At 56.7% G+C, this 15,097-nt stretch overlaps 7 protein-coding genes across 7 annotated transcripts; 4 read left to right on the top strand and 3 right to left on the bottom strand.

The window, feature by feature from the left end:
- Positions 1 to 325: 325 nt before the first annotated feature.
- On the bottom strand, positions 326 to 729 carry B0H64DRAFT_384618 (uncharacterized protein; the record flags this gene model as incomplete). Its single annotated transcript, XM_062803015.1, has 1 exon — positions 326 to 729. A coding segment is annotated over exon 1 (235 nt), but the record flags the coding sequence as incomplete, so codon positions are not given.
- A 122-nt stretch (positions 730 to 851) lies between these two features.
- On the top strand, positions 852 to 5,211 carry B0H64DRAFT_384620 (P-loop containing nucleoside triphosphate hydrolase protein). Its single transcript, XM_062803016.1, has 6 exons — positions 852 to 921; positions 992 to 2,499; positions 2,559 to 3,449; positions 3,509 to 3,581; positions 3,639 to 4,368; positions 4,428 to 5,211. The coding sequence occupies exons 2-6, from the start codon at positions 1,162 to 1,164 to the stop codon at positions 4,795 to 4,797; spliced, it is 3,402 nt and encodes a 1,133-aa protein (XP_062661787.1). The 5' UTR covers positions 852 to 921; positions 992 to 1,161; the 3' UTR covers positions 4,798 to 5,211.
- A 782-nt stretch (positions 5,212 to 5,993) lies between these two features.
- On the top strand, positions 5,994 to 6,333 carry B0H64DRAFT_438762 (uncharacterized protein; the record flags this gene model as incomplete). The annotated part of the gene is made up of 2 exons (XM_062806371.1): positions 5,994 to 6,014; positions 6,091 to 6,333. The coding sequence occupies 2 exons, from the start codon at positions 5,994 to 5,996 to the stop codon at positions 6,331 to 6,333; spliced, it is 264 nt and encodes an 87-aa protein (XP_062661788.1).
- Positions 6,334 to 6,679: 346 nt separating this feature from the next.
- B0H64DRAFT_370795 (uncharacterized protein) lies at positions 6,680 to 9,597 on the bottom strand (the record flags this gene model as incomplete). The annotated part of the gene is made up of 2 exons (XM_062802108.1): positions 6,680 to 9,448; positions 9,541 to 9,597. The coding sequence occupies 2 exons, from the start codon at positions 9,595 to 9,597 to the stop codon at positions 6,680 to 6,682; spliced, it is 2,826 nt and encodes a 941-aa protein (XP_062661789.1).
- A 105-nt stretch (positions 9,598 to 9,702) lies between these two features.
- B0H64DRAFT_471597 (uncharacterized protein) lies at positions 9,703 to 10,547 on the top strand. Its single transcript, XM_062807889.1, has 2 exons — positions 9,703 to 10,074; positions 10,140 to 10,547. Exons 1-2 carry the CDS (start codon positions 10,030 to 10,032, stop codon positions 10,296 to 10,298), a joined length of 204 nt encoding a protein of 67 aa, XP_062661790.1. The 5' UTR covers positions 9,703 to 10,029; the 3' UTR covers positions 10,299 to 10,547.
- A 141-nt stretch (positions 10,548 to 10,688) lies between these two features.
- Positions 10,689 to 13,379, top strand: B0H64DRAFT_70712 (uncharacterized protein). Its single transcript, XM_062808644.1, has 3 exons — positions 10,689 to 11,368; positions 11,430 to 13,212; positions 13,268 to 13,379. Exons 1-3 carry the CDS (start codon positions 11,159 to 11,161, stop codon positions 13,294 to 13,296), a joined length of 2,022 nt encoding a protein of 673 aa, XP_062661791.1. The 5' UTR covers positions 10,689 to 11,158; the 3' UTR covers positions 13,297 to 13,379.
- Positions 13,380 to 13,721: 342 nt separating this feature from the next.
- Positions 13,722 to 15,041, bottom strand: B0H64DRAFT_384629 (uncharacterized protein). Its single transcript, XM_062803017.1, has 4 exons — positions 14,782 to 15,041; positions 14,632 to 14,722; positions 14,410 to 14,567; positions 13,722 to 14,343 (listed from the first exon to the last, which is right to left on the bottom strand). The coding sequence occupies exons 1-4, from the start codon at positions 14,838 to 14,840 to the stop codon at positions 14,178 to 14,180; spliced, it is 474 nt and encodes a 157-aa protein (XP_062661792.1). The 5' UTR covers positions 14,841 to 15,041; the 3' UTR covers positions 13,722 to 14,177.
- Positions 15,042 to 15,097: the final 56 nt, after the last annotated feature.

A 15,097-nucleotide genomic window follows, 5' to 3' on the forward strand; every position in this document is an offset into this window, starting at 1 on the left:
GTTCGGGTGGCGGGGTCCCTCGGCGCAAGGCACTCGGGGAGTAGAAGTAAATATTTGGGAAGGAGGGGCCAACAGTGCCAACACAGGAATGTCGTGTCTCGGCCGCTCGGGGAGGATGGCAGGACTCGCTGAGCAGACGGTCCACTGTAGAGCATCTCGTCTCGTTTTGATCGCATGCATGGCGCAAATACCGAATCCCCCCAGAATGGACGAGCATCTGCGACTTTATCCTATCGGTAGGTGCTAGCATTTCCCCGATCACCGGCCCCGAGTAATTTGCGCAGAACTATCACGTCACTTCGTGGCTAAACCGGGAGCGGAGAGATCGCAGAAACATCATCGAGTATAACTATTCAGTACCTCGCTAGGGAAAAAGACAACCACATAGATCTACGTAGGCATCCTTCGTTCGCGCGTCATGAACTAGGTTACTCCTCGTGCCGGACCACCCAGGTGCCGATGTGCCAGACCACCTGGAGGCGCACGGTTGGGCAGCACGTTCCATATTCTGGTATGGAATGGCGGAAAGATCAAGTTGTCTGGCATGGTGCTACATACCAGGGAGAACACCATGGCACGCATGCCCAAAATATTCCATAGTAAAGAGAGCATGACTGAACATGGTTGGAAAGGGAGAACGTTGATGGGGTTGGTGGGGCGCATCCCAAAGCAGCATCTCGCGTAATGGCACGGTACCAATTACCTCAAGTACCTACTCGCGAGTGATACTGTGAGTCCCGACAAGTGCAGAGCCGGAAAAACCGGCCATCAACGGTCACGTAATGGTCTGAGCTTACGGGCTACCTAGAAAACAAAAATGATGGGAAAAAAGCTCTTCTCGTTCAGAATGTGAATCTTAACTCTTTCATGTAGAAAGGGTTGTCACCTTCGCGTGGGCCTGTCAAGACCCAATACAGTAAGGTACGAATACGTTATTACCGGCTGCATTTTACTCGGAATGGTAAAGTACGTTACTGAGACTTGGTGAAAGACGCGTCGCGTTTTCTAATCAACGGTCCTTCCTCGCGCCAATCGTCCGCCAACCCCCGCCAATTCCGGCCGGTTTGTCCACCACCTGCCACCACCAAGATTCTCCGATGACTAAATTGGGGTCTGGAACCGACGCTCAAATCCGAGATCCGATCTCCAGCGACGAGCGCGATGCCCGACCGCACCCCCGACAGCGGGTCGCTCGAGGACGAGCCCCTCCCTGTCCCCCCCTCTTCGCGACACCCCGCCAACCGGCCTGCCAGCATCATTCATGGGGCTGACCCTTTCAGCTCCCTTCGACTAAGAGGCGGTGATAGTTCGCTTGGATATGACCAAGACGAGGACGAGGCATCCTCAGCGGAGGACGATGTCGCACCTCCCCCCCGGCGCACGGCGGTATCACGGCCACGAAATGGTCCGGCAATTTCTGGGTTTCAACCAGGCGCTATCGTCCGTGTCAAGGTTGAGAACTTTGTAACATACGAGGAGGCCGAGTTCTTCCTCGGCCCTAACCTAAATATGGTCATCGGGCCTAACGGCACGGGGAAAAGCTCGCTCGTTTGCGCTATCTGTTTGGGATTGGGTTACTCCTCGAGCGTCCTGGGTCGAGCGAGCGCTTTTGGGGAGTTCGTCAAGCACGGCAAGGACGAAGCCGGGATTGAGGTCGAGTTGCAGAAGCTACCAGAACACTCGGAAAATCCCATCGTTGGGCTCTCCATTCGACGAGAAGACAACAGCAGGAAATTTACAATTAATGGGCAGAGGGCGTCGCACAAGGAGATCCAGAAGCTCATGCGGTCACTCAAGATACAGATCGACAATCTGTGCCAGTTTTTGCCTCAAGACAAGGTTGCCGAATTCGCTGCCCTCACACCGATTGAGTTACTCGAGAAGACCCTCCATGCGGCCGCGCCAGAGGAGATGCTAAGTTGGCGAGCCCAGCTCAAGGATCATTTCAAGTTGCAGAAGGATACCGAGCACAACGGCGAAAAGATCCGTGAGGAGCTCCGCAAGATGGAGGCCCGCCAGCAGGTCCTCCAGGCCGATGTCGAAAAGCTGCGGGAAAGAAAGGCAATCCAGGAGGCGATTGAAGATTACAACAAGCTGCGGGTGGTGGTCAAGTATTATGACGCCCGAAACAGGTTCAAGGAGGCAAAGGTGCGAAAAGTCGACGCCGAGCGTTCCCTCAAGCGACTCTACGACAGCGTCGCCCCTGCGCTTGAAGCCGTCAACAGCAAGCAGGAATACCAGGCCAAGGTTAAGCTGGTCGTGGCCGACAGGCAACGCCGACTCCAGACAGCCGATGCTGCCGCCAATACGGCGATTGGCCAAGTCGAAGCCGTCCAGGCCAGGTGTCAAGAGCTGGCTGGGCGGAAGGAGGCCGAGCATTCGAATTTTGTGGCCAAAAAACAGGAGCTCGGCCGTCTCCGGAAAAAAATCACCGATTTAGAAGCCAGCCATCGCCAGGCACCCCCAGAGTTCGATGCTGCCGACTGGAACAGAAAAATCGTAAGTTCTTCTTTTCCCGTCCATGCCCACCGGATATCATACTAACCCTGCGAGCACAGAGAGAACAAGAGCATCAAGGGCGTGAAAAGGAGGCAGCAAGGATCGAGACAGGAGAAGAAATCCAACGAATACGGCACAAGGCAGGCGAAATTCGAGAACAGTTGTCAAGGCTGCAAACCAGTGAGCAGGAACTGGATTCGCAGCAAGGCCAGCTACTCACTCAATTGAGGAGGATTAATAACGATGTTGCCAAGGGTTGGGAGTGGTTGAAGGACAACCAACAGAGCTTTGAGAAGGAGGTCTTCGGCCCTCCCATGCTCACGTGTTCTGTCAGGGACAAGCGGTACACCGACCTTGTTCAGTCCATCCTCCAAGCAGACGACTTCCTGTGCTTCACGGCGCAGACGAAAGAGGACCACAAAAAGCTCAGCAACCAATTCTACGGCGAGATGGGGCTTTCTGTAACGATCCGCTCTTGTTTCACACAATACAGCACGTTCAAGCCGCCTTTGGTCAAGGAGGAGTTGTCTAGTCTGGGCTTCGACGGCTATGTCAGCGACTATCTCGATGGGCCGGAGCCGGTGCTCGCTATGCTTTGCTCCGAAAGGAAGATGCACGCATCAGCCGTGTCCATTCGAGACATTACCGACGAGCAGTTCGACCAAATCCAGCGGGCCGAGAAACTCATACAGTTTGCTGCGGGGAGGCAGCTGTATCGTATCACACGCAGGAGAGAGTATGGTCCAGGTGCCGTCTCCACGCGAGTCACCCAATTCGCCAAGGGCCGCTTCTGGGCTGATCAGCCGGTGGATGCGACCGAGAAAACCGAGCTCCGGCAGAAAATCGACGAACTCACATCACAACGTGCCGTTATGAAGGAGCATTACGATGCCATGAATGAGAAGTATAAAAAAGCGGAGGTGGAGACGCGGCAGATCTCGGACAAGATTGTACGTTACTCGCATGTGGTTCATCCACTTGGGTTGAATTCCACTGACGTAAGATGTAGACGGAATTACGGTCCGCGAAAAGCGAGCTACAGCGCGAGTACACAAGGTGGCAGACGCTGCCGGACAAGATAGGTATGGTTGCCCGTCCTGATTTAGTTGTGTATGTACCTCTCGTTAACATCGATACAGAGTCTGAAAGAACGGCGCTCAGACGCACCGAAGAAGAGCTCACAGAATGCAAAGGCCGCAGGCTCGAGCTCGAAAAGCTCCAGGACCAAATCGCTCTCGACAAAGCCAAGGCCGTTCTTCAGCACCACAGGCAAATAATGGGCATTCGGAAGGCGCGTGAGGCACTGTTAGAAGCACAGATCGTTCTCATGGAAGCAGAGTCAGAACTGGGTGTTCTCAAGGCTAAGAACTCGGAAATCACCCAGCAACTAGAGGAAAGCAAGAGGTCACTCAAGCAGATCATCGACGAACTGAACCAGCAACGCAACATTGCTGCCGAGGCCAAAGAGGAAGCTGTTAGCATTCTGACGGAGGAGAATAAAGACGAGTTGCGGGACAAGGCGATGGGCAAAACGGTCGAAGACATTGACCAGGCCATTCAAGTGGAACAGACGAAGCTCGAGGTAATTCAGGCCAGCAATCCCGCGGCGCTGGAGGAGTATGAACGATACGCGGCCAGGATTGAGAGAGAACGGGTCAACCAGGCGAACCACGAGATCAAGATGGCAGAGCTCGACGAACGCATCCGCCACGTCAAGAGCCAGTGGGAGCCCAGGCTGGATCAGCTCGTCAGCCAGATCAACGATGCCTTCAGTTACAACTTTGAGCAGATCAGCTGCGCCGGTGAGGTGGGCGTACACAAGGATGAGGACTTTGAGAAGTGGGCCATCGAGATCAGGGTCAAGTTCCGGTATGTGGTTTGATGCTCACAAAACTGACTTGCAAGGAAACTAACAGAGTCGGGCACAGTGAGAACGAAACTCTCCAACGCCTGGATCAGCACCGCCAGTCGGGCGGCGAGCGGGCTGTTTCGACAATCTTCTACCTCATGGCATTGCAATCGATGGCCCAGGCGCCGTTCCGCGTTGTGGACGAAATCAACCAGGGCATGGACCCGCGCAACGAGCGCATGGTACACGAGCGCATGGTCGAGGTTGCCTGTCGCGAGCACACGAGCCAGTATTTCCTCATCACGCCCAAGCTACTATCGGGCCTACGGTACGACGAGCGGATGCGCGTGCACACCATCGTTAGCGGCGAGCATGTCGACAGTCGGGGCACCGAGAAGATGAATTTTGCGAACTTTGTCAACATCCAACGGAGGTTAGCAGTCCGCTAAGCGGAATCGACGAAACGAGCTAGACGGGACGGGTTGGGTTAGAAAAGGGGAGAGAAGGGGGGAAGTTGGCGTTTTCATGATCACGGCGACATGAGTGGTAATGATACCCAGGTATACGATTATGATTATGGCTCAAGGTCCTCTTCGTCCGGTATTCTGTTGCTTACTTCAAGTTTCCACATCGCATGCCTCCACGCGTGCGTCATGTCCAGACCCGCGCTAAGGGTGACGACGGTTAGGGGTGGGCCCGCACGTGGTGGGAGCCAAGCGAAGCCCACCGGCGGCCAGACCCGACGGTTAATGACGTCATGGCGTGTTCGATGCGACCCTGGGGGGACGAAGCGCAGCGGCTGAATGACTTGGCTGCAACTGGCCCTCTCTCCATGCACCGTCACGCTCTGGCCAAAAAAACCGGTACACACAAACCGACTTTTGGTGGATCCGCCTGCAAGTCGCGTTCACCGAGGCACTACACTTCGACAAGCCGTCTACGGACCACCAAACAAGATAAATGAGCAATAATAGATAAGTGAAGAGAGCAACACTCAAAGACTTTATTGCCTTTTATTTTGTCGAATTTGGGCTTGATTTGGCCGAGAAACATCGACTCAAGATAGCTGTAAGTCGTTTGTGTGTTCCCATTTTTTTGCCCAGAGCGTGACCGTTGAGACCGTTAAAAGTTGCATGGTTGGCTCTGAGACAATGCACCCTTCTGCGTCTCCCCACATATTCTGTCCTGTTTCTTCGGCCTGTTGTCATCATCGGCCCATGAGAACAGGGCGAAAACCAACGCACCAAGATGACTTGCCCCGTTCATCCCGTGTATGAGGGCTGCAAGGGGAGCCAAAGATGTCAGTGGTTACATTCGGAAGAAAACACCAACCTAAAATGACTTGTAGCCAGTAGCGAACAAGCGGGACAGAAGCCGATGGTTCACACCTCGTGACGTCACTAGCCACTTACACGCAGTTTGCCCTCGTTCATGATGTGACATACCACAGTAGATGGCTAGCTGCAATTTAGGATACATATATCATGCCAATGCCTCGTAGTTTCTGCTTCACAAGTTCGTTATCCAACAGAGCAACCTGAACAAACACCAAAGACCACAACAAAACACAACGTCGAGTACTACATACCTCGAATCGAGCTACATAACAAACTATCACCAACCCAACCCAATAAACACCATCACAATGGGCGCTGTCGTCTCTTGCGTAAGTCCACATACATACCACAGCACCAACAACATCTCCCACAACCCCCCATACTAACATATCTCCCCCTTTCCAGATCCAGTCCTGTTTCCGCACCATCGGGCGGACCATCATGGCCATCATCAACGGCATCGGCGGCATCATCATGGCGATCGTCAACGGCATCGTCAGCTTCCTCAACATCGTCGTCGGCTGCCTGACCTGCAACACCTGCGGCGGCCGCCGCCGCCACAGCGCCGGGCGCACCCACGGCACCACCACCGGCAGGCACCGCGGCTTCGGCCGGCGCAGGCACGTCGGGACGACCAGGGCCATCTGAAGTAGCGGCGTGAGGGAGAGATGGATGGATTGCACTTCTAGAGGGCGTGCGCGCGGGTGGGGGGGAGTTAAACCCTCTTGCGCTTTCTTCACGACGATGTATGATGCATCTTATGAGATACCCCAATACCACGAGCGAGAGGCTTTTGATGATACGAGAGGAAGGCGGGAGGGTAGGAGGGAAAGAGTTGCATTTTAGCGGGTAGGCCGGTTATCTCCGTTGACTTTTATTTGTCCCGTTTCTTGTTTAGAGAACGAAATACGACTCATTTAATGCGTGACCAGCCCTGGCGGTTTTATGAGATATGTCTCAAGATCATGTTTTGTCTTTGTCTTTCGCACTTTCGTCACCCATCCAACAAATCCTTCGCGAAGAAACCACAAATCTTCCCCGCGGCTTCCTTCCCAACCAGCGGGTTCAGCTCCTCCGCTGTCATATTAGCCACCTCCCTGATGTTCTCCGTATGCAGCACCAAGTTCATGATATTCTTCTGCGTCACCCCGGGCACCGCCCCCAGCATCTCCTGCGGCACGGCGTTGAACACCTGCCCCTCAGCCTGCGCGTCGCCGTCGCCGTCCAACCCCGCCCGAACCGCCGCAATCGGGTCCGGCTCGGCCTCCTGCGCCTTGAGCCGCTCAAAGATCTCGGCCGTCTCGTACGGCGACGACGACCAGATGACGCGCAGCCGGGGGAAGGCGAGGGTCAGCAGGACGATCTTGCTCTGCAGGTCGTGGGCGCCCGCGCTGGCGGCGCTCACGCTGGCCAGGCTGCCGGACAGGTCGGCGAAGGGCTCGAGCGTGAAGCTCTTGTTCTGGTCGAACTCGATCAGCAGCATGGGGCTGCGGTAGTGCTGGAACATGGCCTCGCACTGCGCGAACAGCCGGCCGTCCTTGAAGGAGCTGATCAGGTCGCTGATGCTCTTGCGCTCCACGCACACGGCGGGGCTGAGGATGTAGTCGCCGACCGTCAGCATGCAGGGTACGATGACCATGGAGCGGCCGTGCAGGAGGGACGGGAGGGAGGAGCGGAACTCGCGCACGTCGACCACGACCCGCGGCGGCTGGGCGGTCGCGGCGAGTTTGCCGCCGCCCGCGATGCGCGTGTTGATGGTGCGGAGGAAGGCTTCCTGCGGGTCTTCGGCGCCGTGTGCGTCGACTGTCATGACAAGCGACATGCCGGCGCGCTCTTTGATGAGCTTGGTGAAGGCGTCCTTCTCACGGCGGACGCTAGAGAGGTAGCGCTGTTCCTCGACGGACCCGCCGTAGTAAAGGAAGTAGACCCTGACGTTCCGGTCGTTGTGGGACGAGCGGTAGACTTCGACCCGCCGAATGAAGGCGGCGTCGGGCTCGTACATGACAATGTATTTCGGCTTGATCTCCTCTAAAATATGTTCGTCTAGATCTCCGTCGTACGCGTGGATGACGACTAAGTCTTGCATTTCGTACAATTGATAGTAGTCGTCCATGTCCTCTAGGGGGTCCGCGACGATGTCTTCTTTTTGTGTCGTTTCTTCTTCGGTGATTTGGACCTCGGCCATCAACTCGGCCACCTCGCCTGGCTTTTCAAAATACTGCGCGACGCTCCCATTTTCAAGGCGGCCAGGCGCAGCGCCTGCCACTCCGCCACCACGGATGCGGCGTCTCTTGTTTGCGGAAGCCCTGTTTTTTGACTGACCTAGGCGTGGATCGACCGCGCCGCTGAGGGCCTTCTGATTCTCCGAGAACAAATTGGCGTTGACCTGGGCGAATTCTCGCTTCCACTTGAGGTAGTTACGCAGCCTTCTCCTCATCATGAAAGCAGCCGACGGCTTATCCTCCTCCGGGTCGTGGAATTCCTCGATCTTTTTCTCCGTCCTTGGCTTGACGTGCATGGTCTGGAGGTAGTCGCGGAGCTGGCGACATGTGTCGGTATCAGAGCACATGATCAAGATGGTGCCATTGGAATCATCGCGAGCAGCAGGCTCAAAGTAAAGGTCCCGGTCGATCTCTTCCAACACGTCGGCTAGGACGGCCCACTTTGGCAGTTCTTCCAAGACAGGGCGCAGTGAATCAATGTTATTGATGTTTGGACCCGGCCTCTGGCTGCTAGAGTAGACCCGCCTCTTTGCGGTTTCAAAGATGGTTTGAGCAGCGTCTAGGAACAGCCACGGGGACTGCGTTTGCCTCGTCGTCCCGGGGGCCGGCGAATTGGCGGCGTGAATGGTGTCGAGTTGCTGGAGAAAGGAAACCGCATCAAGTGCTAGGATTGAGTGGAGCATATTCCTAAGAACGGTCAGGTCGCCCACGATCTGTTTCGTCTTCCAGCTGACGCGATGCCAGTTAGGATCCAGCTGGCGGCGGACAATGACGTCGAAATTCTTTAGCAGGGCGCTGTCGAGATTCCAATCGTCCATCTCTAGCCCGGTGTTGCCCTTTTTGAGCTCCTGGATGCAGACTTCGACGCATTCCATGATGGCATTTTGGATATCACGCATAGCATCTGTCATGGGGACCTCCAGCTCGATCACTTCTGCCTTCTTCTTCCCCTCAAGGGCCTCGGCTACGTGTACGTGAAAGCGCGGCCACAGCGAAGCTTTTCGAAGGAACATATTTCTCATCATAGTAGCCAGCGGTGAGAAGCCCGTGGTGAAGGGATCCGGGTTGTCCGAGAAAGCTTTGAGAAAACCGACCTTGTTCTTTTGGCGGTATATCCTGAGAATGAAGGCCTCCAAGGACGTGGCGGTAACCCGGTCGGCATGGAGAACGACCATGCCCGTAATAGTCTCAGGGTTCAGAAGGCCAGTGAGCATATCGACGACCAGGATGCGAGAGGTGATACTGAAGATGCCCCCAGCCGCGTACATCTTCTCGCGGACTGCTACGCTGGTGAAGTCGGTGTTTACCACCGTCAAACCCCGGGCACGGGGCGACATGCTGATAGCGGCATGCTCAGCAAGGGCCTCGCCAATCCAGGCGTTTTCCCTGTCGTCGGCTGCTACAATCACGATCAGGTTGTTCCCGGCGGCATCGTACGAGTGGAGGAGGTTGGTGATGAGGCGGATGAGGCCTAGGCCCCGAGCCAGAACGACGAGTTCATCCTCCTTTCGGAGCTCCTCAAAGAGCTTCTGTTGATAAACCTGGAGGGAAGGAGGGATAAGTACAAGTTTGACGTCGAGAAAATGAACAAGAGATGACCCTAATAAGTGGGCGGGCTTTTCATTCGACGTACCAGAGGCAGCGAGAGCTTCACGGCCTGTACAGGTTGCGAGTTCTCGGCAGCCGACATATGGGGCGCGTTACTCGACGTTTGGTCTTGAAGGAGGCATCGGGCAGGGTAGGGAGTGTTGCGAGGGCGTGTTTCGCTCAATTGCTGGCAGTTGTCGGAGAGTGGCGGGCAGCCGCGTGAAGACGTTGCCAAGATTTAATGAGCGAACACCTGCCCGGAGGCCGCGTGTGGCTTCAAGACCGACGTCATTGTTGCCCGGACGCGCCAGCTGAAGTGCGCGTACAAAAGGCCAACAAGGCCCGGTTCAAAAGGGAGAGAAACTAGGATTTGGCTACGGTTTCTCCTTTTACACTATTCTCTCTTCATATCTCTCCGCCATAACCATAAAGCGCATCGCAACTGTTACTAAAGAACGATTTCAATCTCGAATTCCCGACCCACTTTACCGATTCAACCCCCTGCCACCGACCACGCAGCCTCTCATCAAGCGTCATGGACTCTTCCAAGACAACCCAACAAAAAGACACCAACCAGCCGGTAAGCCATTGGCCTGCAAAACGCTGTCAAATTTGCTCCCAGATCTAATTCTGATACTGAACTAGACCGGCGACAACCCGCTGCAGAAGGCGACTGATACTGTGAAGAACGCGTTCCAGGCACACACTGCGCACCCCGGTCCGGCCATCCCCAAGGAGTTCAACGTCAAAGAGGAGGGAACCAAAGAGGAACGCCGAACCAAGGCAGAGGATATGAACAAATAAATGGGTGCACGAAGCGCAGTTTCCGTACTTGTTGTATATGCTATGACGTTGCCTGTGGTTACGAGCCTGATGACGACGCAAGTGTTGGACGGTACGAATAGCCTAGGAATGGTTGGGTGACCGAATAAATATCGATTAAACACCTCATGAAGTGCGAAATATCATTGCTTTGTTTCTATATGGCTCAAGGCCTGAGTCGACAAGTATCTTTTTCCGGAGGTCCGCCGTACCGTGCAGTTTGTAGGTGAGGGACCTCGTTGTAAGTGCTCGGCATGGGCCGGACAATACGTCCCAAATACGGTACCAGGAGGTACTAAACGGTCCCCACTTGGGCATCTGTGGCTGAGCCCCCATCAGAATGAACCCCTGCCTGTCAGCAATCGCGCGCCCCGCCAGTCGGTGTCCCCTGAATCTGTGGCTTTGGTGATGCAAGCCTGAGTCAAGGAAGCTTCCACCAGCTCCAAGTTTGCGAATCCGTCTCCGAACTCGACTTCGTCAATACCCTCGTTCCGACTCCCGCCCCATTGCCAATTACCTTGTCAACTCGCCACTACGCACCGAGCGAGTCTCCCGCATCGATCGGACGAGCAACGACAGTTTCCCCCTCCTCGGCAAGATAACGCCGAATATTGGATGCGACCCGACTTGGCCACAATTAGCGCTGCCTCCCCAGGTCTTCGGCCGGCCGCTGACGCACGCTGCTGAGGAAACCGTCGATTTACGAGTCGCAACAATACCGACAGTCTCGCCGCCGCACCCGCCATTCGTTTTAGACGTCACCATTGATATTCGCCTGCCTCTAAAGCTTTTGGCAACAGGTAGCCGCAGACCCGACACCCGGACGGCTTCCCTCCCCCGCCATGCCGTCCATACTCAGCGACGACGACCGCGAGATCGTCAAGCGCTTCGTTCCCAAGCAGACTAATAAGATCCACGCCGTTGGCGTGGCTAGGCTCTACGTAGCTCACCCCAACCGATCGAAATGGACATACACAGGCTTGCAAGGTGCCGTCGTGTTGGCGAATGACCTTGTTGGCAACACCTACTGGGTCAAGATGGTGGACATCTCGGTACGTCCCTGCCCGCTTGGTTCCATACGCCATCATACATGATTTGTTAACTCGTAGACAGCCCGGAAACCGGGGCGTGATATGGGACCAGGAGATCTACGAAAATTGGAACTACAACCAAGACCGCGTCTTCTTCCACACCTTCGAGCTGGAGGAATGCCTGGCCGGATTATCCTTCGTCGACGAGAAGGAGGCGAAACAGTTCTTGAAGAAGATGAACGACCGGGAAAAGAATGCAAGCAAGGCAACGCTGAAGACACAGTTTGGAGGAGCGGCGCCCTCGAACCACCACAAGCATCACCACGGGCTGTTCGGGGGCCTTTTTGGAGGACACCGACACTCGTCAGCCCCCACAGCGCCCGAATCCCCGAGGGCATCCGCCCCTGTAAGAGACCACCGGTCCGGGAGCGTGAATGGGTACCACGAACTCCCAGCAGCACCGCCCAGATTCGCAAAGTTGGATGCCTTCGACCCCCTGTGGAGGGAGCATTTTGGAGAGGACTTGAAATCCAAAGGGTTGAACGACGACTTCATCCGTGACAACCAGGATTTTATTGTCGACTTCCTCAAGGAGGAGCAGGCAGCTCAAGCCAACCAGCCGGTTTCCTCACCTCCTCCACCTCCTCCGCCGCCTTCCAATGTGTCCGGAGGTAGTTTGAGAGCGCCGCCCCCGCCCCCTCCTCCACCCGCGGCACCCCCCAGGCCAGTCTCTGAAGCAGCAGCTGCACCTCCGCCGCCTCCGGCCCCAAAGAGAGGACCGGCCCCTCCGCCACCCCCAGCGCCGAGGCGGTCCGGCAAATTCGAGCCGGAACCGGCACCGGCACCGACACCGGCGCGGGACTCGCCCCCACCCCCTACTCGGTCGAGGTTTGCCGTTCCCCCGCCTCTTGCTGAGGCTGGAAAATTCGCACGCTCGGATCCCCCTCGTGCGGTACCGTCGCCTCCCGCCCCCGGGCCTCCGCCTCCACCTCGGCCGCCTAAGACGCCAATCGAGAACGCCGAGCCATCACAACGGCATGCTGTTCCGCCGCCCTTTACCGGTCAGCGAAACGTACCTCCGCCACCCCCAAGTCGCGGTTCCGTTCCCCCTCCTCCTCCATCTCGGGAGCCTGTCCATGCCGCCCCCCCGCCATTGCCTCCCAAGGCTCCCGCTGCGAGCGCACCGCCGCTCCCACCACCGAGCTCACGCCCGCCTCCCACACTCCCGGCTAGAAGCCCGGTCCCTCCTGCACCTGCTCCGCCGCCGCTGCCTTCATCCCACGCACCTCCTGCACCACCTCTCCCTGCATCCAGTGCACCACCCGCACCACCTCCAGCTCCGCCGCTCCCTTCATCAAGCGCCCCTCCACCCCCGCCCCTCCCTTCATCAAGCGCCCCTCCCCCTCCACCTCTCCCTCCCACGTCCGGAGGTCCGCCACCCCCGCCGCCTCCGCCTCCTCCCATGTCTGGAGGCCCGCCGCCGCCGCCGCCTCCTCCCCCTCCCGGTCCCGGCATGGGCGGCATGCCGCCACCTCCACCCCCACCCCCGCCAAACCGCGACTCCGGCTACTCGTCAAGCGTCCCAGCCGCCCCCTTACCGGCAGGCGGCGACCAGTCCCGCTCGGCCATGCTCGACGGCATCCGCGGCGCCGGCGGTATTGCCTCGCTGAAGAAGGTCGACCGCTCCCAGATCCGCGACCGCAGCGGAGTCAATGTCGGCGGTGGCAGCGGCGGCGATATAGGGCCGCACGGTAGTGGGTTGCCGCCCGCTGGCGTTGCGGCTGGGGCTGGGGCCGGCGGTGGTGGTATGGCGGATGCGCTGGCCGCGGCGTTGCAGAAGAGGAAGGAGAAAGTTAGCCGGAGTGGTAAGTCGTGTCCGTTCGGTTGGAGGAAAATGATGAAAATGCTAATTGCTCGTAGATGATGAGGATGACGATGATGATTGGTGATGTGGCGCACTGGGAGAACACCCGGTTGCTCAAGGGCTAGGCGTGGCGAGGAAAGCTCAAGGGCCCTTATCAAGACTGGAATATGGGGTAGTCAAGGCAGTGGGCGACAGGAGATCGGAGATAGAGCTGACAGCTCGGTCGAGAGCCTCGAGCAAGATCGAAACCATGATCATGGCAGCTCGGAGAGACATGGTACGGAGAATGGGAACGCCGGACATGCTTACAGGAGTTAAGAGGATGGGGATACGGGGTTTGGAAATATTGGCATTGCCAAATATGGCGTACCGCTTGTTATGGAGGTCACCTCCAGCCGAGAAAGACGGGCTTATCATTCGTGTGTAGATAGTTAAAACCGGAACAAAAGTGTTACCAGGTTTTTTGAGACCCCCGTGACTCGAGGAGTGATTGGTGTAGGGATTACTAAATTCACTGAAAACCGAGCGCATGTGATGTATATAATTGACTACTTGATTTTTCGCTGCATGAGATCTCGCGATGCATAAGACTCATATCCCGCGAGACAAAAAGCCAGGCCAAGCAAACTGCTAGCATTACCCTAACGAACTACTTCAACCTCTAAAACAACAACATGGGACAGGCCCGGTGATGACGTCTCTCCCATCACGACCAAACCCGTCCCCTTTCAGACTAGACCCTACCCCCACCACCAAGACGAGATGCCCACCAACTGTCGGGGAACTCTCGGCTACACGGCAAGCCGCATGACCAAGGTTTGAGAGAGAAGACAGTTTTTTTACTTTCCGTTCCCCGACTGACGCCCCCTTCTTGGCAAGAGCCAAGAAAGAGTCGGGTCGAGGTCAGAAGGGGTGGTTCCCGCCCCAGGAGTGGAGGATGATATTGGCTCGCGGGGCAGCGGCAGTTTAGATATCGTCGATGGCAATGTCCTTGCCGGCGGTGGCGCCCTCGCCCTCTTCCTCGCTGTCGCGGTCCTCGTCGAACTCGAAGCCGCAGTCGCCGTCTTCGTTGGGACCGAACGTGTCCGTCTCGTTGATCTTGGCTGTGTCGGGGAGTTCGCCGTAGGCTTTCCTGCATGGGGGGTTAGCAATGTGGGGGTTGAGGTGATGCTGAAAGGGGTAAGACGGGGGCGCGTACAAAGAACGAGCCTCGTCGGCGGAGTACTTGAGGATCACGTCACCCTTCTCGTCTTGGTACTCGCGCAGCGAAACGAGGATGATGTCGCCGTTGTTGATCCAGATCTTTTTCCGGAGCTTGCCTCGGATAAGGCCGAGACGCTTGACACCGTCGAAGCACTGTCGACTACGTTAGCCCATTTTCCTTCCGAGTTGTGTGCGTTTGTGGTGGCAACGAGCGTACCATGGCCTCGAGTCTTCCGTTCCCCAACATCTTGAGAACCTGGGCGTACTCTTGCCCTTCCTCCTTGAAGGTGAGCTCGCGCTTCTCATTGCTGGCTTGAGTGTTAGCGATGGTGAGACGAGAGTGAAGAGGGAAAGGGCCGCAACGCACTCGTTCTCGTTCTTTCCTCTGCGGCGGTTCTTGCCACCCTTTCCCTTATTCTTCGGCATATTGACAAGGCGCGCTCAGGCGAGTATCCGCGAGTAAAATCGGTTTGCGCAAAAGTCGAGGATGAGGACCTGCCTGCACGATTTTTGTGGTCGGTGTTACTACCGAGCGATGCCGATGGGAAGTGAGAAACGAGGCGCGAGGGAGGGGCAGGCGCAGTGGGGTTTATATGACTCTTTTGGGGCGCAGGGCAGGGAGTTGGGTTTGTTTCGCCTGAATTGGTGGGGGCGAGTGGCGAGTGGGTCAGCGTCGAACAAGC

The sequence above is a fragment of the Chaetomium fimeti genome (genome assembly GCF_033439085.1).
Source record: "Chaetomium fimeti strain CBS 168.71 chromosome Unknown B0H64scaffold_2, whole genome shotgun sequence".
Lineage (NCBI taxonomy): Eukaryota > Fungi > Ascomycota > Sordariomycetes > Sordariales > Chaetomiaceae > Chaetomium > Chaetomium fimeti.